The 23,501-nt window shown below is 33.2% G+C and overlaps 1 protein-coding gene across 1 annotated transcript in view; it reads right to left on the bottom strand.

Annotated features, from left to right (window-relative positions):
* Positions 1-241: 241 nt before the first annotated feature.
* The window catches only part of LOC121374924 (protein O-linked-mannose beta-1,2-N-acetylglucosaminyltransferase 1-like), a 54,594-nt gene continuing 31,334 nt past the window's right edge, over positions 242-23,501 (bottom strand). Inside the window, exons 6-22 of the mRNA XM_041502065.1 lie at positions 23,175-23,240; positions 22,221-22,334; positions 21,515-21,632; positions 20,516-20,614; positions 17,116-17,243; positions 16,420-16,490; positions 15,502-15,577; positions 14,791-14,916; positions 14,145-14,203; positions 13,478-13,550; positions 12,607-12,735; positions 9,219-9,409; positions 8,245-8,353; positions 7,739-7,810; positions 7,287-7,328; positions 6,767-6,834; positions 242-5,080 (exon numbers count right to left, since the gene is read on the bottom strand). Of these exons, the coding sequence (XP_041357999.1) occupies positions 5,017-5,080; positions 6,767-6,834; positions 7,287-7,328; positions 7,739-7,810; positions 8,245-8,353; positions 9,219-9,409; positions 12,607-12,735; positions 13,478-13,550; positions 14,145-14,203; positions 14,791-14,916; positions 15,502-15,577; positions 16,420-16,490; positions 17,116-17,243; positions 20,516-20,614; positions 21,515-21,632; positions 22,221-22,334; positions 23,175-23,240 (1,605 nt within the window). The 3' untranslated portion in view covers positions 242-5,016. The remainder of the gene's footprint in view (positions 5,081-6,766; positions 6,835-7,286; positions 7,329-7,738; positions 7,811-8,244; positions 8,354-9,218; positions 9,410-12,606; positions 12,736-13,477; positions 13,551-14,144; positions 14,204-14,790; positions 14,917-15,501; positions 15,578-16,419; positions 16,491-17,115; positions 17,244-20,515; positions 20,615-21,514; positions 21,633-22,220; positions 22,335-23,174; positions 23,241-23,501) is intronic.

Below are 23,501 nucleotides of genomic sequence, written 5' to 3' on the forward strand. Positions count from 1 at the left end.
ACACTTTCGCCGTCACCATTCATAAAAATAATAGCTATATAAAGGTGAGACCAGTAGTGGATCCAACAAATCCACTTAGGGGGCCCTAATGAAGGGGTTCCTCGGATTCTCTAACTAAAAAATTTAAAAATAAAATATAAATATAACTGTCGCAAAATTTAGGGATGGGGGGGGGGGGGAGAGGCTGTGCCTCTGGGGTCCCCTTAGATCCACCACTGGAGACAATAAATAAATTCCGACATGATGTTTTGGCTATGTGTTTATTGTTTGGTTCCGTTTTACATACATGATATACAGCTAAAGCAGTAATACTTGAACAATTTAAAAGGAATGACTAGTGTTTACAATTAAGAATGTAACGAGACAACATAAAATATGCAAAATAAAAATACAAAAACAAAGACAAAAAGCATATAAAGTAAATTATAAAGTAAGTAACATGCTATCAGATGATCATGGCAAACATGCATATTGTATTAAAGCCAATAGTAAAACTGATAGCAAAAAAATAATAATACAGAAAATATACAAATATTTGTATATATAGAGTTGTGAGAATCAAATTAGGATAATTATGCCTTGAATACCTCATGAATTCAAAACTAAATAGAGCTGGAACTAAAAATTAAAGAAAATAAAAATATTTTTTAGCAGTGAACTTTGTGAGAAAAAACTTCAACCCTAAAGACTACACTATTAAAGAGACAGATCCTAGTTTTTAAACACTAAGGCATATTTTTCACCATTAGAGCCATTTATGATCACTGAAATCAAACATTATTTATATTTTATTGTTTAGATTATTCATTTGTGTAGAACTGAAGTGTTTCTGGTCATCCTGTTGTTTCTAATACCACAAAATGCATTTTTCATATTTTTAAAAACACATGTGCGTTTGAGAAGTAGTAGTTATTGATTCGAGTTCTAGTCTATTGTTTAAGGATATTCCTGGTTTTAACATCACACTCTCTTCTTTCACTCTGTTTGTAGATTAACTAAACTTAGTGTCAATTTTTACGAGTTAAAACTAGGGTCTGTGCCATTGATTTGATAGTACGTAGGATCATATATATTATATTGGCAGACATTTTTCTGTAAAATTCCATGGAAGATAATACCAGTTTCTCCTTTCTACAGGTTTATACGACTGTTTAAAGATAAAACATAAAAAAAAATTGAGGTAGCTACTTTATGGCTCAAAAATTAAATAACACATTAAGCATTGATCACAAGGCAAGATTTTTAATCTTCCTGAGGCCGTTTTTTTTAAATGTCCATTTTAGAATTGGGAATCATATTTTTAATCAGTTTTGCAACAATTGATCAACTTGTGATTACACAATCGGTTAGAATAATGTGAGTAAGAAGGATTTGAATTGTTGTAGTGTTCACAGGAATAGACGCTACATTTCTCTCATATTTACCGTTAACAGCTGTTCCTTATCCATTTTCTTTATGTACACATGAAAACAAAACCCAATACCAAACACACTGACATCAATTCCATCATCTAAACTGTAGGAGAAATTACAATGAACATTTCTGACGACAGTCGATTATTAACCTTTATAATTCATGATCATATCGGTGAAGCTCAACCAATCAATTTCCTATTATAATGGATCATCAGAACATGTCTAATCCACTTATATTAAGAGACAAAACATTTCAAATTTGAGCTTTTCTTTGTACATGTATGTTGCACAATAGGTCTTCCTGTTATTTGCCATCACCGCAGATATATGATGACTTGTGAGCTTTTTTTTTATGTCAGAACAGGTCCTATCTTTTATTTTCCATCATTAACTGAAGATATGATAACTTCTGAGCTTTGTTTACAGTTTATTTTACATTATTTCCTGAATATATGATACTTTCTGCATATTTAAGGAAAAAGATAAGTTAGTTTTGTTTAATAACATCACTGCAGCACATTGATTTATTAATCATGGCTATTGTATGCCTCTGGTTTGGGAAAACCCCTACATTTTTCCAAGACAGGACATCACATACCATGAGAAAGGGAAAGGAATATTTGTTTAATGACACCTCAGCACATTTTTAAATCATTATTATTTAGTGTCTTAACAAGAAAATAAGTTTGCTGTCATCATAGACTTCTAGAGAGCAAGCAGCAAGCTGTCAACAGAGTTGTTTTACCCACAGACAGGACAGTACATATCTCGGCTCTTATGTACCAGTCGTGGGGAATTAGGTGTAACAGGGGAAAAAACAGTTTGTTAAAGATGACTGATTCTTGAATCCATCACACCCGAGGTGAGCAATCTGCTATTGAATATGTAAGGGTATCGTAAAAAAGGAAACCATTCTTCGTATGCCAACTCATCTAGAGTTGCCACACTACAGCCATGACTTCAGTGACCCTGTAGTATTAAAGATGATAACACAAAATAACAGTGACCCTATGCACTAAAGATAATAACACAACCATGAAAATAACGAAAGCAGACACATACAACTACATAAATAACTATTTGAGCATGCATATGCATATATCTTGAACAACAAAAGAAGCATGAATATTGTAATATATCTATATTTTTTAACATTAATTCAGCAAATGGTGTCAAAATGGACTTAAAATAATCACAAGATTTTCATAAATTTAATAGACACAAAAACTAATAGGGTTCTGACTGAATCCTTTTAACTGAAGAAAACTAAATTAATATTCGCGATTCTTTTGTTGTTCGGTATATCTACAAGTGTTTAACATGTTGACACACGTCCAAACGGTTACATAGAAATTAAAATATATATATGATCATTATGTGATGTATATCAGTTATTTTAAATATGTAATATATTATGATATTAAATATAACAAATGAACATTTTGTTTCAGGGCACTGTGGTGTAGTCAGGATTTTAATTGGTGGGGAGGGGAAGGTGAGGGAGGTGTGAATCCTGAATGGTACTACCCTCCAGGAGCTTTCAGCGAGCAATAACACCGATACATACAACTGAGTAACACTAACAATATAATTCTTGTCAATATGTCTATGACTGGCAATAATGCTAATGATAGAAAAAACATTGGTGATAGTAACATTTAATTTAAAAAAAAAAAAAAACAACCCCCAAAACCCCCACATTAAACCATGTTTACCTCAGTCAGCGTTTTGCACCTGTTGTAACAATGTAAGTACAATGTATGGATGGAATATGGACGGAAATAATCTCCAGATCTATGAACAACGGTTTGTGGAAATCGAAGTATAATATCCTAAGATATATTATCTATTAAGACACTAATTCCTTTTTTTCATAATACATATGCATATAAAAAATCATAACAATCACTTTCTATGCATTTAGGTGGAGTAGATTCCATTTATACATCTTTGTACTCCATGCATTATGGATTATGTATGCATACGGATTACAGACAAAAGGAATTTGTGCTCTAATCCTAAACACAAGTCTCTTGACATCATAATAAAACATCTGTAAAGAGACGTTAGCTTTGAGCCCTGTTAACCTACATGTAAACTAATATTAAAACATTTATCTACTAAACATTCAGTTATAAAGTTCATTACAGCAAGTAGATGCAGCATAGATTATGGTAGCCCCACTTCCATGGCTAGTGATATTCAATGTTGGGCTAGTGAATAACTACTATTGCTTTGCCCAATGGCTAGTGGATTTTATGAAAATTCCAGAAGACCTGAATAAACCATAAACAGTTATTAATCAAATAAATACAATGTAGTAGATTAGGATGCTCATTTTAAAGATAAATGTATCAGGAAATGTTGAGTTTGGTTTTTAGAAAATGCTTTTTAAAAATCAATTTTTGTGATCCCTTTTTTAAAAAACAAGAAACCCCCAACATTTTTGAGACAATAGCTTAGTGACATAAATATAGCTAGTATTCAATGCAGGCTCAGTCTATGGCTAATGCAATCTTTATTAAATTAACCATATTTTAATGCTTATCAAGGAAATACTCTATACATGTATATTTTAAAATTGCTTAAACAAACTTTGTTTCCAGTGTGAGCCCAGCAGTGGTACAATTATGGCAGTGCTTTCTAATTTTCTTTTTTGTATTAAAAATATCAATTGATAACTGTTGAACACAAGCACAAATTCAATATAAAACTGATCTTTGTGAAAAGGTTGATGGCAAGAACAAATCATGGATAAAAGTTAAAACTACCCATGTGACTTGATTTCTCCAATGTTGAATGCAATACCGGTAATAAATTCAGTAAAAACTGCCTTATGTTTGTAAAATGTTGATGACAAGAACAAATAATGGATAAAATAATCCAAGTTCTCCAATGTCACCAATTTCTGCTTGATAGGAATTTATTCAACAATTTCTATCAATGACTAGCAACTTTTACACATAAAAATCAAAGTTCTAAAGACATCATAATTGCATATAGTAAATTTTGTTAAAACATTCAACTTCCACAAAATAGCCAGAAAAACATTAATATTCAATAAAGAACATGTTGAATAAAAAAAATAAAAAAATATGAAAAAGAAAGTGAAAGAAACTTTATAAAAAAAACCCAATAAAAACCCCCAACCTTTTCTTCTTGTAATCTGTGCTTAGTAAGGTCAGAAAAAATAAAGACAAAAAACCCAACCTTTTCTTCTTGTAATCTGTGCTTAGTAAGGTCAGAAAAATAAAGATAAAAAACCCAGCTAAATTATCAATAAAAAATGACATAAAGAACATTTTTGTGATAATTTATAAAAAACCCACTTTGATAAAATATGTATTAAAATATGTAACAGCATTTACATAACAATTATGTTAAATACTTGCGTGAGAATGATTTGACCAACTTTCATTCACACCTATGATTTGTAAGTATACAAAATATCACATGGCATGGCCAGCATGAGGCATTGTCCACAAATAACGCATGGCATGGCCAGCATGAGGCACTGCCCACAAATAACGCATCACAGACACTTTGAGCTTCATTTTCCTAAGTGATTGAGCTATCACTCTGTTGACCACTGGATGAGCCGCTATCTCAATGGTCCAATGGTAGAGTTCAGATAAATTGGTGTAATATCGGCTGGCTTAAATTCCCTGAAATAAATTAAGGATTACATAGACGTTTTTTTTACACAATTAATGTATAGAGATTTTTACACAATTAATGTGTAGAGATTTTTACAAATTAACGTATAGAGATTTTTACACAATTAATGTACAGTGGACTCTGTCTAAACCGGACTCACTTCGTACCGTCGAAATAGTCCGGTTTACAGAGAGGACCGGTTTAGACAGAGTTCATCCAGAGTTATCGTTCTTGAATGATCGACAACTCGCGATCAACAATGACATTTGAACCCATGGATTGTAACGATTGCAATTACATATCAAATATATTTTTCTGCATATATATTAGTGGCTGCATATTAAACGTGTTTCAGGTCGTTCTAATATTTGTACTAGGTTAAATTTCATTTTATTTCCTAAACATTATTTTTTCGTACGTACGAAATTATTTGAATACAAAATCCAGTTTGGGCTTCTTATAATTATTAACACAACCAGAAACACCTTGAATATACAGACATTGATATTCTAAACAAGAAAATATATTTATACATGCCGAATTCATGAGTGAAATCAGTTAGATATCAACACACACACACACACACACTAATATTAATCCGATTGATCTAACGGCTTACCGCAATAAGAGTAACCTTCACACGAGTGCGATTACATTTCGTATTTAATCTTGCGATGGCGTCCTGATTACTTGGCAATTGACGATCATTGTTCAACTAATTAAGCAGCCCGTCGTTCAGTCAAATCCCAATCCGGTGTAGACAGAGGTAATTAATACATGAACGGTTCTTTCGTTCTTGATTTTTGATCCGGAGTCCGGAGTAGACAGAATACGGATTAGGCAGAGATTTATACCTAAGAGATAAACGGTAGCTGGACAGGGCTTTAGAAATGGACCGGTTTACGCAGAGATCCGGATTACACAGAATCCGGTTTAGACGGAGTCCACTGTATAGAGATTTTTACATAAATAATGTATAGAGATTTTTTACACAATTAACATAGAGATTTTTACACAATTAACATATTAGAGATTTTTACACAATTAACATATTAGAGATTTTTTACACAATTAAGTATACAGATTTTTACACAATTAACGTACAGATTTGTACATAATTAATGTATAGAGATTTTTACACAATTAATGTATAGAGATTTTAAAACAATTAACAGATTTTTACACAATTAAAGGTGCAGATTCTAGTTTCAGCCTGTACAAATGGACAGCAAGTTTAGTTAATTCATTGCTCTAAAACAATATTATTGATGCTAATTATTGCTGGAAATAACACAATGACTTTTAACAGCTGTTGTTAGGGCTGGCAAATGTGTTGTGTGAAGTGAAAGACGGTTACTTGGCAAAGCACAATTTCCATGTGCAGATTTGTGGAGGTTTTTTTATGCAAATAACCAATATATGTTTATAAAACTATTCGATTATGCTGTATCATTTTTATTGGTCTAATGCTATGTTTGTTTAGCATAGTGATATACAAATAACCGATTTATTCTATAAACTGATCTCCACTGTACAATATTTAATATTACAAAAGGCTAGGCTTAGCACATTAGTATTAATTTAATATAGACATGTTCGATAGTTTCCAACATATTTGGCAAAAGGACACCAATCAGTCTCATATTAAAAAAAAACAAAAAAAAAACAACAACATTTGTGTTACAAAAACTTACGAATATGGCGAAGCTGGACAACCTACAATCAGCATGTGGTTGTGTTTCAAAAACAATCTCCACATGCTCTGCAAGACAAACAGGCACATTAGATTTAGTAGCTGCATATATTATATATTATTCAAAGAAATTATCAATATGTATGAGTGATTTATTTTTAATAAAATGAATTAATATTAACATTAATTAAAATATTTTCTTTCAGAAATATGTTGAAAGAAAATATTTTAAAAGTGAAATAAATTTTAAAATGAAATTAATGAGGGAATGATCATTTTACAACACCCCATCATGAAAAAAAGTACATTCGTTTTGGTTACTGGAAGAAACAAATTTGTGTGTGAACAAAGACGATGAATATCAATAAAACCAAAAAACTTGAAAGTTAAATATAAGACTCACTGAAATACTAAATATCACTAAGAGTATATTTCTGAAATATCTCATTTAAAAACTCTGCTCTTAAATGTTTTAATCAGTTGTCACATTTATGTGTCATATTATCATTAGTGGTACTTACTTTATGCAATCCTCGAACATCAAGATCCCACAGGTGATAGCACTGAAACACAGGACATCACAAACATCAATTCATTTCAGGAATAAAATTAACATAAAAAATTATGCAAAAAAGAAATATTCATTAGTTTCTCCAACAGTTTCATACAAAACATTCCACATTCTTTTTGATATCATTTATACTTGTCCATTTATAAAAAGCAAAATATAACAAATTCTTCACTAGTCAAGAATATGTAACAATCAAAACCATTTTGAATGCCACCAAATATTTATATGCCATTATCATACAAGAATTAATAATTTAGTGGACATACAACAGTAAAATAACCTGTTGGTCATCATACGTAAGCATCTGATTAATCTACTCAATTAAAACACTACATGTATGTTACTCATTAATATGCACAAATTACTGCTATTTCAAATGTATTAAAATTTTATTGTACTTACTTTAGCTATAGCTTTCCACGTGCTATAATCTGTGGGTGATTTCATTGAGATATACATTATATATACTTTATCCTGAAAACATTAAACAAAATAAAGATTCATCAATATAACTCAACAGACCCGAAACAATATGTGTGGTTAGATAACTGAGCTAATTTGAGATTGTACAATTTAAAAAAATGCTTCAAATCTGGATACTATTGTAATATTAACATTGTCAAAATCAATTAAAATAAACAATGTCTTTTAGACCATATAAACTGTCTAAAAGACAAACAAATTAATTGACGTGTCACATATTACATATTTTGTACAGGCATATAACTACTTTAGTAGTGAACTGAATTTTGGTCTTAAATACCAGGTGTTTCCTTATTCATACTTTCCAGATTCTAGGCCCGTGCTTATGAAACACTACTAAGTTAATACTAAATCTTTAATTATGTCACACTCATGCAATTTAGATAGTACATCTCAAATTTTGTATTTATCCATAACACTATTACCTTAGTATCTGGAATAAATGTATCATTACAGGGCGATATGCTGTGATTTAAGACTTGTGCAGACTTTATCAGATCTGTGACCACTATTTCATATTTGTCTTTCTTCATGCTGAAAAAATTAAATTATATTACTTCCAGTGAAACATCATAAATAATAATTGAAATAATCCTGAACACCCATCTTCTTAGGAATCAAATGTCAAAACCTTAATTCCCATTTTCCTTGTAATTTAAGGGAAATAACTCTCAACTGATTCAATAGTATGGTAATTTGATAATAAAATGCAAATCAAATGACCAAAACCAAATTCCCATCATTGATAGTTTTTTGTGATTCAATGAATATGGCTTTGGGGAAAATAACACTGTATAATCTTATTTTCCATTCCAGTGTGTAATGCGTACCTACTACTGTAAACCTTTTTTTCACACCACTGTTTATATTTACCTGTTGCCCCATAACACGACTCGTCAACAATGTGGTTGCCCCACTACCACCCTCAAATAAAATCCTGGTTATTCCAATGAATTTTAGTGTCTTTTAACCCAAGTACAGGCACCAATCCCATGCCTAATTTTGGAAATAAATGTTAAGAAACAAACCAACCAAAGAAACCCCACAAAGAAAGGAAAATAAAGGTTTTATTTAACGACACACTCAACACATTTTATTTACGGCTATATGGCATTGGACATATGATTAAGGACCATACAAATATTAAGATAAGAAACTCGCTGTTGCCACTTCATGGGCTACTCTTTTTGATTAACAGCAAGAGATCTTTTATATGCACCATTCCATAGACAGGATAGCACATACCACGGCCATTGATGTACCAGTCGTTGTGCACTGGCTGGAGCGAGAAATAGCCCAATGGGCCCACAGACAGGGATCGATCCCCCAGAAAGATCTCTGTGACAGTGTTAGAATTTCAAACAAGACTGTTAGTGTGCAACATAAAACCAGACACTACCTGTCCACGTGCTTGAGGTGGACGCTGGATGATCTCACGAAGGAATGCTTCTGGAAATAAACTTCTTGAAAGTACGGGTTCATGTTGAGACCCTTTGAGCCGAAGTGATATGTTCGTGAGATGTCTGGAATGATGCATTCTCGGCTCTTACGGATGAAATTTGACCTCATCCACATGTCCCAGTCCCACTGCTGAAGATTGAAACAGGGCAACACTCTAAAAGTCTGTTTTTCATAAACACAGGTGTTTAAGCATTGTAAATGTATGTAGTTCCACACGTGTAAGACATAAACAGGTGTTTAAGCATTGTAAATGTCTGTAGTTACATGCGTGTAAGACATAAACAGGTGTTTAAGCATTGTAAATGTCTGTAGTTACACGCATGTAAGACATACACAGGTGTTTAAGCATTGTAAATGTATGTAGTTACACCCGTGTAAGACATACACAGATGTTTAAGCATTGTAAATGTCTGTAGTTACCCACGTGTAAGACATAAACAGGTGTTTAAGCATTGTAAATGTATGTAGTTACACGTGTGTAAGACATAAACAGGTGTTTAAGTATTGTAAATGTATGTAGTTACACGCATGTAAGACATACACAGGTGTTTAAGCATTGTAAATGTATGTAGTTACACGCGTGTAAGACATAAACAGGTGTTTAAGCATCATAAATGTGTGTAGTTACACGCGTGTGAGACATAAACAGGTGTTTAAGCATTGTAAATGTGTGTAGTTACACACGTGTAAGACATAAACAGGTGTTTAAGGATTGTAAATGTGTGTAGTTACACGCGTGTAAGACATAAACAGGTGTTTAAGCATTGTAAATGTATGTAGTTACACGCGTGTAAGACATACACAGGTGTAGTTACACGCGTGTAAGACATACACAGGTGTTTAAGCATTGTAAATGTATGTAGTTACACGGGTGTTTAAGCATTGTAAATGTGTGTAGTTACACGCGTGTAAGACATACACGGGTGTTTAAGCATTGTAAATGTGTGTAGTTACACGCGTGTAAGACATACACGGGTGTTTAAGCATTGTAAATGTGTGTAGTTACACGCGTGTAAGACATAAACAGGTGTTTAAGCATTATAAATGTATGTAGTTACACGCGTGTAAGACATACACAGGTGTTTAAGCATTGTAAATGTATGTAGTTACACCCGTGTAAGACATACACAGGTGTTTAAGCATTGTAAATGTCTGTAGTTACCCACGTGTAAGACATAAACAGGTGTTTAAGCATTGTAAATGTATGTAGTTACACGTGTGTAAGACAAACAGGTGTTTAAGTATTGTAAAGTATGTAGTTACACGTGTGTAAGACATACACAGGTGTTTAAGCATTGTAAATGTATGTAGTTACACCCGTGTAAGACATACACAGGTGTTTAAGCATTGTAAATGTCTGTAGTTACCCACGTGTAAGACATAAACAGGTGTTTAAGCATTGTAAATGTATGTAGTTACACGTGTGTAAGACAAACAGGTGTTTAAGTATTGTAAATGTATGTAGTTACACGTGTGTAAGACATACACAGGTGTTTAAGCATTGTAAATGTATGTAGTTACACGCGTGTAAGACATAAACAGGTGTTTAAGCATCATAAATGTGTGTAGTTACACGCGTGTGAGACATAAACAGGTGTTTAAGCATTGTAAATGTGTGTAGTTACACGCGTGTAAGACATAAACAGGTGTTTAAGGATTGTAAATGTGTGTAGTTGCTAGCGTGTAAGACATAAACAGGTGTTTAAGCATTGTAAATGTATGTAGTTACACGCATGTAAGACATAAACAGGTGTAGTTACATGCGTGTAAGACATACATGGGTGTTTAAGCATTGTAAATGTATGTAGTTACACGGGTGTTTAAGCATTGTAAATGTGTGTAGTTACACGCGTGTAAGACATACACGGGTGTTTAAGCATTGTAAATGTGTGTAGTTACACGCGTGTAAGACATAAACAGGTGTTTAAGCATTGTAAATGTGTGTAGTTACACGCGTGTAAGACATAAACAGGTGTTTAAGCATTGTAAACGTGTGTAGTTACACGCGTGTAAGACTTAAACAGGTGTTTAAGCATTGTAAACGTGTGTAGTTACACGCGTGTAAGACTTAAACAGGTGTTTAAGCATTGTAAACGTGTGTAGTTACACGCGTGTAAGACATAAACAGGTGTTTAAGCATTGTAAACGTATGTAGTTACACGCGTGTAAGACAAAACAGGTGTTTACGCATTGTAAACGTATGTAGTTACACGCGTGTAAGACATAAACAGGTGTTTACGCATTGTAAACGTATGTAGTTACACGCGTGTAAGACATAAACAGGTGTTTACGCATTGTAAACGTATGTAGTTACACGCGTGTAAGACATAAACAGGTGTTTAAGTATTGTAAATGTATGTAGTTACACGCGTGTAAGACATAAGCAGGTTTTTAAGTATTGTAAATGTATGTAGTTACATGCGTGTAAGACAAACAGGTGTTTACGCATTGTAAATGTGTGTAGTTACCCACGTGTAAGACATAAACAGGTGTTTAAGTATTGTAAATGTGTGTAGTTACACGCGTGTAAGACATAAACAGGTGTTGGAAATGTGTTTAGTTACACGCGTGTAAGACATAAACAAGTGTTTAAGCATTGTAAATGTATGTAGTTACACGCGTGTAAGACATAAACACAGGTGTTTAAGCATTCTAAATGTACGTAGTTACACACGTGTAAGACATAAACAGGTGTTTAAGCATTGTAAATGTCTGTAGTTACACGAGTGTAAGACAAACAGGTGTTTAAGCATTGTAAATGTATGTAGTTACACGCGTGTAAGACATAAACAGCTGTTTAAGCAATGTAAATGTTTGTAGTTACACACGTGTAAGACATAAACAGGTTTTGTAAATTCGGCCCTACTTGTTTAGTTTAAAAACATTATTGATGCAATAAAATATATAGCATCGTACAAATAAATCTTATATGATGTCATAGTGCAGAGGATTTGCTTGCTAAATTATATGAATATGATTTTCCAGCTCTTGTTGGATTGCAGGATAAAATAATTAGTTACTGCCTTATTGTTGGCTTTATTCTTCTCAGTGAATGCTGCGAGGCCAAAGATAAAGCCAAACTTTTAAGGTAATAACCAGTTATTTTCCACGTAGTAAATAACTACACATTCCATCCATTACTTCTTAACATAATATAATTACAAACGATCACTTAATTACATGGACAATCGTGTTCAGTATTGTGATATAATTAGCAAGACATATTTAAAAGATTTAAATCAGCAAATAGTAATTCTAATTAATTTTCAAGTTATTAGCAGGTGTCACTAATGGAAATTATGAAAACAAAAAATGTCTCCAAATACCTTTTCTGGAGAAGGCCACTGTGGTTCGAGCTCTTCTTTGTACAGTCTGCGCGTCAACATCCAGCCCAGACCCGGCATGGTCTCCACTCGGTACAGCAGTGTCTCGTTTTCACACGAGTGCTCGTAGCCCTGGGTAAACAAAATAATTAAAAGATAATGCTAAAAGAAAAAATATATAAAGTTATATTTAAAAAGATAAAAATTTATCAAATGACTTGATTTACACAAATACACTAAAAGAGGATTTACTAACCCACCCCTCCCCCAGTGATTTACAAACTGTATATAACGATTTACTTATATCCTACATTTCCCTCAAAACTAAAGCCAACCAAAATATAAATTCTTTAACAAAGATTTGAAGTCTAAAATAATTTGACGGGCCAAATTTTATGAAAAGATCAGAACAATACTAATCATTGTGAATACCTACTATCATGACCTTTTTCCTATGTGAATGTCAACTCAAAATATTAATTTCTTATTTTCTAAGAAGAACGTAAAATCATTTGTGTAAAACCAGGTGTAGTGTAGTGTTGAAATAGTAATCTGTATTAAACTCATCATTTGTTCTGGTCATTTACAACATTTACACAAAAATATGGGAGATAACTCAATGATATGTCTTTATGTATTTGGAAATTACCATTTCAGAATCTAAGAACACATCACAATAATATAACAGACTGTTAGTAACCAAGGCATTAACATTTTTTGTACAGAATATTTTAATTTTTAGAAAGGTACTTACAATTTACCCCACAATTTCCTTGTGAAACAGCTGTAAAATTTACCGGGTCAATCATAACATTGGTCTTAAGTTACTACAATCAAGTGCACCTTTTACAAACAATAAGCACACAGGACTTACCTGATCATTCCAAGCAGAAATACAGTAAATACTGCTATCCTCATCCAGCAAGTATTTTGTCTGGCTGAAGTAACTGAAACAGTATTACATCATCGAGTTTAAAAATACATATACATTTTGCTACCATAAGCTGAGAAAAACAAACGAATGAATATAAACTTTATGTCATTCGTGCCCAAGTCATGAAAGTTATAAGTATGCATTATTTTCCAGGTTAGAATGTGCTTAAGGTTATGTCAGTCACATCACGAACATGTGCTAAAGTGAGCTTTTGCGGGGGAAAAAAGAAGAGTTTAAATATTAATCTGGTTTACAGTATATTCTTATTCTATATAGACATATAATAAACTCTTTTGAACATTCATTTATTTGTTTTTATTACATTATTGTATGCTAAATAAAAGGTTTGGCCAGAAAAATAAATGGTAATAATGTAAAAGATGTTTAGCATGTTCCAGGGGTGGGGAGGAACATAAGAGGTAGACGCAAACATTCAAAGAAAGGGGTTCACATGGAAATAAATGAAAAATGTAAATTACGATAGTAAAAAATATTTAAATAATGAAAATTCTTCCTTAAAATCACAAAAGTATGAAAAAATACAAACTAAATTATTTGAAAATAAAGATCTTAGTAATTCAGAAATATAAAACAAAAAGATACTCACTTAAAAAAATCTGGTGATACATCCAGATCCTCTTCAATAACTATTGCATACTGAGCAGTCTAAATAGAATCAAAATATCTTATAGCCTTTAAACAAATTATGTGAATATATTCAATATGTTTAAAATAGATAATATTGGTTAATAGAACCCAGATAGATTATATTTTGATATTAATGTATACAGTGTCATTCAAACTTGTGAACATTTTCACCAACATACAGAAAGGATTCTCTTTTGTTACCTAACCATCCCAACCCATCAATGTATATAAAAATGGTGATTTTCTTAAGGAATATTTTTCTTGACATTTTTTGGTGTTTTTAGAGAATACACTGACATTGACAAATTACATGTAGGTATACTCAGCTGGAATAGCACACATATACGTGCACATATGAATGATTTTTAAAAAAGAATAAGGTTTAATAATTTAGTATTAAAAATTTATTTTAGTGTTTTTGATAGTGTGGTTTGAGACCCTGTATTTATGTTTAAGTAAGGGTTAGAGTTCTCAGCCCCTTTTATTTAAAAACAAAAATGGTGAAATTTTTAGACTGCGTTTAAAGACAATTTTACTATTTTGATATTAAGGATCTGAAAATCAATCAACTGGCACAATACACGGAGCTGCGTGTTGTCACTTACTGGGTTTAAATTAAAAGTAGCTGCCAGACTGGCTTTGTAATGCTGGGAGATCCTAGCGTTCTTCATACCCAGTGGTGTGTGCTGAATTCCTCGCAACCCAAACAACTTGGTCACCTCCAGTGGCTCCTGAACATAACATACACACTGTTAACATCTGTGTTAAAACTCAACACTCAGCTCATTACAGAGCATGACACACCATGTTATAGATAAATCTCAGCATTCGTCTGGGCTTCACCAATTCATAGAATGATGGTTTTATGTTCAGAAAGTTCACAAATAACAAAAAACCCAGATAATTACCTATCAAATAAACAGTGTAATTTTACCGTAGAAAATTATTTAATATATTCATTATGAGAGTATTAAAATTAGGCTTTTCAATACAGATTTTTTTTGTACATGATTTGTGAACACTGTATAGTGGCATCTTTAGACAAGTGGCTTTTAAACAGAGATGGCTGATTGAGCAGGTATAACTTTATTAGCAAATATGATGGAGCCTAATATTTTAAAATTTTGTGTAAATTAAATGCATGTATAAATTACACCTTCTACTTTGAATTATGTTAAATAGTATCAAAGATGTGTTTATATCAATTTTATTTCGTATAGAATTTAATATTAAAAATATATAATTTGAATTACAAAGATATCTTTTAAAAAATCAGTGCATAAAAATATTCTAGCTGAAAGCAATCGACTATTTACCTCAAAATATCCATCTATAAACACTGTGACCATCTTTGGGTTGGCACCAGCAGTTGTCAACAACTGTCGCAACATTCTGTACAAAGAAAAGGAAATGAAAATTTCTTTAACTGCAACTCAGCACAACTATTTTCAATCTGTGCTTTTGTGATAAAAAATGTTTTATTTAACGATGCACTCAACACATTTTATTTACAGTTATAAGGTATCAGACATATGGTTAAAGACCACACAGATATTAAGAGAGGAAACCCGCTATCGTGGGGAACTATTTTTGATTAGCAGCAAGTGATCTTTTATATGCACCATCTCATAGACAGGATAGTACATACCATGGCCTTTGCTATACCAGTTGTGGAGCACTGACTGGAATGAGAATTAGCCTATATAAAATGAGTGAGAAAATTCATTACAGCCATATATGCTCATAACTTATGTCACAATTTGATCTCTGACGTGCATGTTCCCAGACAGAGGGTGAGAGATCCATGTACATGTAGCTACGTGCATGTTCCCAGACAGAGGGTGAGAGATCCATGTACATGTAGCTACGTGCATGTTCCCAGACAGAGGGTGAGAGATCCATGTACATGTAGCTACGTGCATGTTCCCAGACAGAGGGTGAGAGATCCATGTACATGTAGCTACGTGCATGTTCCCAGACAGAGGGTGAGAGATCCATGTACATGTAGCTCGGTCAGTACAGTGCTCGGGTGAGGTGCTCTGGTTGTGGGATCAAACCCACTCACTGGACCCATTCTCTGATTGAGCTTTTCAAATCCCAACCAGTGTCCAACTACTGGTACATCGAAGGTTGTGGTATGTGCTGCCCTGTCTGGGGGAAAATGCATATGTATATAAAAGATCCCTTGCTGCTACTGTCAATGAAAGAAGAAAAAACAACTATAAAAGCTGTACCTGTATAAATAGTGCGGCCTATCACTGGCTATCACAGCAACTGGAATGTTGGAGATTACATCAGTGGGAAGCTGCAACAGTTCACACGATATTCAGTAAATATACACAAAATATCAGTATTTGTGTTAGTATTATAAAATATTATAATTATCATCATTAAAACTACAATTATTACAAAACTGATGGAATTCAAGCATCAACTCAAAAATATGGTCTTATCTAGATTTAATGCTAGAGTTTTAAAGACATATTATATTTTATTATTTTTCCAGAAACTTTGGTGTACTGTTTAAGTTTATCTCATTTGTGAATCATAGTATTTTTTTAATTGTTGTGTGCTGTAGCATCATTGTTAGCGATTTGTTATTATTAAAAAATATATATCATTCCTACACGGAGATTTGAGAACATGTAAATTAGTATATAGATGTGGATTTGTACTGGCGTTATAAAGGGCTATCTTTAACTTAGTTGTCCTCTCACCTTACCCTTTTTATTTGAGAGTAGGGATAGAGCACACATAATGTTAAAAAACTGTCAGTTGTGACAATCAACCAGTTGGCAAGTAGTTTTCTAAATCTGACACCACAGATATTAGTTTGATGTACAATTCCACCTCTAGCCCTATACCTGCATATATACAGAAAAATAAAACAAAATAGTAGGGAAAAACAGAGCAATACTGAAAATATTCACCGGGTCTGTCTTGAACTCTATGGGTGTGGGATCATCACAACTGCACACACTTCCATAGCCTTCCACTTTGCTACAGAAGGCAAACCTCCGTCGGTTTACTCGGTCATCTGGCCAGTCACATTTAACATCTGCAATAATAAACAGGCTTTCATTTAATGCCATAACAATAACAGCAGCTTTTCAGAGACTATCTTGAGTTTGCCATTAAAACATGTTTGTCCACTAAAATTAAATATTAACTACATTTGTTTTTGTTTGGAATATCATGTGTTTGTATATACAAAGTATTTCTTTTCATTCTATAACTTGCAGTAGCCCAAACTGGATTTTACCTCAAAATAATTTTATATACTAGTATATATACACAATATTATGTAAAAATAAATATTAGTAAGCAAAAAAAAATATTCGGATAACCAAAAACACATACTGTTGTTAAACATTTTCTATTCATTGGAAATATGTTACAATGGCAAAAATTCAGGATTGTCCCTTTAAAACCTCAATAAAACTTAACATTGCTCTGTTTAAAGCAACAACAAATCAAGAGAATATACACTACTATGATATGCTGATTTACACATCTGTATTAAAAACAATTCACAACACACATTACCAAGATCTGCTGATTTACACATCTGTATTAAAACAATCCACATCACACATTACCATGATCTGCTGATTTACACATCTGTATTAAAACAATCCACATCACACATTACCATGATCTGCTGATTTACACATCTGTATTAAAACAATCCACATCACACATTACCATGATCTACTGATTTACACATCTGCATTAAAAACAATCCACATCACCATAATCTGATGATTTACACAATTGTATTAAAACAATCCACATCACACATTACCATGATATGCTGATTTACACATCAGTATTAAAACAATCCACATCACACATTACCATGGTATGCCAAATTACAGATCAATTTAAAAATAATCCACACAGCTATCATTAACATATGTGCCTATTTACATACCTGTATGAACATATTCCACAGAGCACATTGTACCGTAATATGCCAATTATAAGTCACTATGAAAATAATTCACACAGCACACATTACAATATGCTGATATACACATCGGTATGAAAATAATCCACACAGCTATCATTAACATATGCCTATTCATAATCCACAGAGCACACATTACCATATGCTGATATACACATCAGTATGAACATAATTCACACCACATGTTACCATATGTCGATTTACCAATCTGTATGTAAATAATCCACACAGCACACATTACCATGATATGCCCATTTATACATCAGCATGAAAATAATACACACAGCACACATTACCATGATATGCCCATTTACACATCAGCATGAAAATAATCCACAGAGCACACATTACCATGATATGCCCATTTACACATCAGCATGAAAATAATCCACACAGCACACATTACCATGATATGCCCATTTACACATCAGCATGAAAATAATCCACACAGCACACATTACCATGATATGCCCATTTACACATCAGCATGAAAATATTTCACACAGCACACATTACCATGATATGCCCATTTACACATCAGCATGAAAATAATCCACACAGCACACATTACCATGATATGCCCATTTACATATCAGCATGAAAATAATTCACACAGCACACATTATAATAATATGCCGATTTACACATCAGCATGAAAATAATTCACACAATATGCTGATTTACACATCAGCATGAAAATAATTCACACACAATATGCTGATTTACACATTAGCATGAAAATAATTCACACACAATATGCTGATTTACACATCAGCATGAAAATAATCCACAGCACACATTACCATGATATGCCCATTTATACATCAGCATGTAAATAATTCACACAGCACACATTACCATGATATGCCCATTTACACATGAGCATGAAAATATTTCACACAGCACACATTACCATGATATGCCCATTTACACATCAGCATGAAAATAATCCACACAGTACCATGATATGCCCATTTACACATCAGCATGAAAATAATTCACACAGCACACATTATAATAATATGCTGATTTACACATCAGCATGAAAATAATTCACACACAATATGCTGATTTACACATCAGCATGAAAATAATTCACACACAATATGCTGATTTACACATCAGCATGAAAATAATCCACAGCACACATTACCATGATATGCCCATTTATACATCAGCATGAAAATAATTCACACAGCACACATTACCATGATATGCCCATTTACACATCAGCATGAAAATATTTCACACAGCACACATTACCATGATATGCCCATTTACACATCAGCATGAAAATAATCCACACAGCACACATTACCATGATATGCCCATTTACACATCAGCATGAAAATAATTCACACAGCACACATTATAATAATATGCCGATTTACACATCAGCATGAAAATAATTCGCACACAATATGCTGATTTACACATCAGCATGAAAATAATTCACACACAATATGCTGATTTACACATCAGCATGAAAATAATTCACACACAATATGCTGATTTACACATCAGCAAGAAAATAATCCACAGGTCACAAATTACCATATGATATGCTGATTTACACATTGTTATGAAAATAATCCACACAACTCATATTACTTAGATATATCGATGTAAACATTATAATGATTATGAAGCTCCAAGGTGAAATAATCCATACATATTGCTACCAACTACAAGAATGTTGCCAAATGTGCATGCTTAAAAAGATACAGAAATCACACTACAAATCATCACTCTCTAATATTCATCAAATGCCTCATATACTTAACCAATGATTTTTAAAACATTCTTCCATCCCAAACTCTTAAACAAGTGTCATTACTGCTTTCGGTCACAGAATGAATGCTTAGACGCTGAAATATCACATACCAAATAAAGACACTTATAAGAATAATAATACATAAAAATTAGTGTTTATAAAATAGACAATGCATCAAAATATACAGTACAATATAAAATAACATTAAAAAACCCAATTCCTTCCCCCAACAAATGTTAAAGTTTGATTTGTTTAACAACACCACTGGAGCACATTGATTAATTAATCATCGGCTACTGGATGTCAAACATTTGGCAATTCTGCCTCATAGTCATCAGAGAAAACCTGCTACACTTTTCCTAATGCAGCAAGGGATCTTTTATATGCACTTTCCCACAGACAGGAAAGCACATACCATGGTCTTTGTCTCGCTGTGGTGCACTGGTTGGAACGAGAAAAAACCCCTATCAGATGAATGGATCCACAAAGGTGGTTTGATCCTGTGATGCAAGCACCTCAAGCGAACATTCAACCACCTGAGTTAACTTCTGCCCCCTCCCCCAACAAATGTGAATGAAAGAATTACCCGGTGTGAAGGAAAGTGGTATGTCCACTTTGAGAGAGACACTGTCTCCCCATGAAGATAGCTTAGGTGATTTTCCATGGCCCTCTGATATTGCTTTTCCTGGGTTAAAATAAAATAAAATATAAAAGTTACAGGCTTGCCTAAACAGTTTATAACATCATTTAGTAATGCAAAATACAAATAAAATTAGTTTTAATAAACTCACATGTTATTGCTTCACTAAGTAACACAAACTTAGCAACTGTAGCAAAATTATATCGATTAGCCCCATTTTGTAAATGGTTAAAAAATAACAAGAATTCTGTAGAATTAAATGTTCCGCCTACCATTAAAAAAAAAATGCTGTACTAATAAACATCCATAGGTGTATCTATAAACTATGTTTTATTGACCTAGGATTTACAATTTAAGAGAAAATGATCTAAACGTGAAACTTTTAATGTTACATTTTAACACAAAAGTCGATTCTGTCGACGTAGCAGATTAGCAGCAAGGGATATTTTATATGCACCATCCCATAGACAGGATAGCACATACCATGGCCTTTGATGGACCAGTCGTGGTGCACTGGCTGGAGTGAAAAATAGCCCAATAGGCCCACTGATGTGGATCGATCCCAAACCAAACGTGCATTAAGCGAGCGCTTTACCACTGTGCTATGTCTCACCCCCTTGCAATAAACAGCTGCCGTCTCCCAGACAGGGCAAAAAGGAGATCCGTGTATGAAATAATGGCCTCAATAATTGTTTAAACTATTAACAGTAACAGCTTCAGCTTTCTGTTGTCAAAAACATTTCAATAAAACATTAATTCTAAACACTAGAAAGTCAATACTTAAATTGTGGAATGGCATGTGCATTCTCTGGAATTTTTGCATAAATTGTAACAAAGAAAATTACAAAAGACTCACAAATCGGTATTATGTACAATCTACATGCCCCTACAAAGACACACAATAACACCTATATAGTATCTGTATTAAAAACACTGAGCTCTCACCGCCTTTGATGGCGACAAACGCCCATGTGTCCCTCCAGTTTAAACTTTCAGCTTCGCTACTACCGAGTTCTTTTAAATACTTCCTTGCAGGCCGCTTCAACTGAAATGTTCCTTCATCCTGCAATAAAAATATATAATTCATTTATAACATGTACTTTACTAGATGATAAATTCTTTTAAAGAATATTTATTCCATCTTGTTTGATTTATGCCGGTGAAGCCAATATTACAAATTTTAATACTGAATAGTTCATGTAAAGCAAGATGATGAACAATAATAAACATATACAAAATTCCTAGTAATAACAAGCACTCTGAAAGTACTGCTAAAGCAATACATGTCCCCTATCAGATCCAAAATGTTTTGAATCTCCTAAGTTCAAGGGCTATAAATCTGTAAAAAAAAAGAAGGGTTAATTGCCATGAAAATCAAACTTGATCTGTAAAAGTAGACAATAAAGCTATACACAAAATGTCAACTCAATATCTTGAGGAATTGCAAAAAGAAGTTAATAAAACAAATGTTCATATCTCCTAAATTCAAGGGACATAACTTAGTTAAAAAGTTGGCATTAACGATATGGTTCTCCCCTAACATAATATGGTTTGTACTATCATTAAAAAAAACCTGCAGAGTTACTGTGTGGTAAATATATTGATAATTAACATCCTCTAATCTATACGTTTAAGAAAAGTGATGTGTAACCTTAATAGTGAAGACAAGGATACGACCATTAGAAACCATGTTGATAAACAGCACCAAGGCATCGTCTTCTCGCTGGCTGTACGTGTCAAACACTTGCTTAGCCATCACACTACCCTGAAACAAGATATTCTTTAAATACCTCAAATATACTTATGCACATCAAGCATCAAAATCAGAATGTTTTCCATTATTACATTATTTCCATTAGCAGCAAGGGATATTTTATATGCACTTTCCTACAGGACAGCACATACCACAGCCTTAATTGATAAACCAGTTATGAGACACTAAATGAGATGGGAAAATCAGAGAATGGGTCCACTGCGAAGGTTTGATCCTACAACACAAGCACCTTAGGTGAGTGCTCTACCAACTGTTTTAAGTTCGTTTTAACGACACCACAAGAACACATTGATTGATTTATCATCGGCTATTGGATGTCAAACATTTGGTACTTCCAACATATAGTCCCAGAAAGAAAACCAGTTACATTTTTCCATTAGTAACAGGTGATCTTTTATATGCACCATCCCACAGACAGGATAGCACACAGCCGTTGATATACCAGTTATGTTGCACTGGCTGGAACGAGAAATAACCCAATGGGGATCGATCCTGGACCGACCGAACATCAGGCGAGTGCTTTACCACCGAGCGATATCCTGCCCCTCACAAGGTGAACAAAGTGCTGCCAACTTGACAGTCTTAAATACTACCATGCCCACCATTGGGGAGATGTAGGGGATAGGACTGGGTTTTATTTGCTCAATATGTTCTTATAATTTGATCTAACTAGTAACAGTGTACTTGGTATTGCTGTTTTAAAATGGACAGGTTGCCAATGAATACACAGTTAGCAGATTTCACCATACACGTTCCCTCTATCATCTATGACCATGAGATTTGATTTGGTGCTAAACACCCTGTAATAAGAATTTGTGGAAAAGTACTAACTGTTCTTTGGTTTAATACAAGTACATGGATTCCACGATTTCTTTCAAATCCCTCGTCTTGAAGAATCTGCAATGAAAATATAACATGGATAAATTCAGTACAAATCTTTACTGTCGTTAGTATATAAAACAAATTTCAACATTTTGTTTTTAAACTTATTGGGGTACGGTGTAATTATAAATTTATATATCTTACCAACATGTCTACTCAAAATTCAAGTAAATATTTAAACTATTTCACATTTTCACAACAAAAAACCTTTAAACAAATAAATAGTTCACTAGCATAATGAGCTATGTAACAATATGAGTGCTATCACCGTCAAGA

Source organism: Gigantopelta aegis, chromosome 6, assembly GCF_016097555.1.
Source record: "Gigantopelta aegis isolate Gae_Host chromosome 6, Gae_host_genome, whole genome shotgun sequence".
NCBI lineage: Eukaryota > Metazoa > Mollusca > Gastropoda > Neomphalida > Peltospiridae > Gigantopelta > Gigantopelta aegis.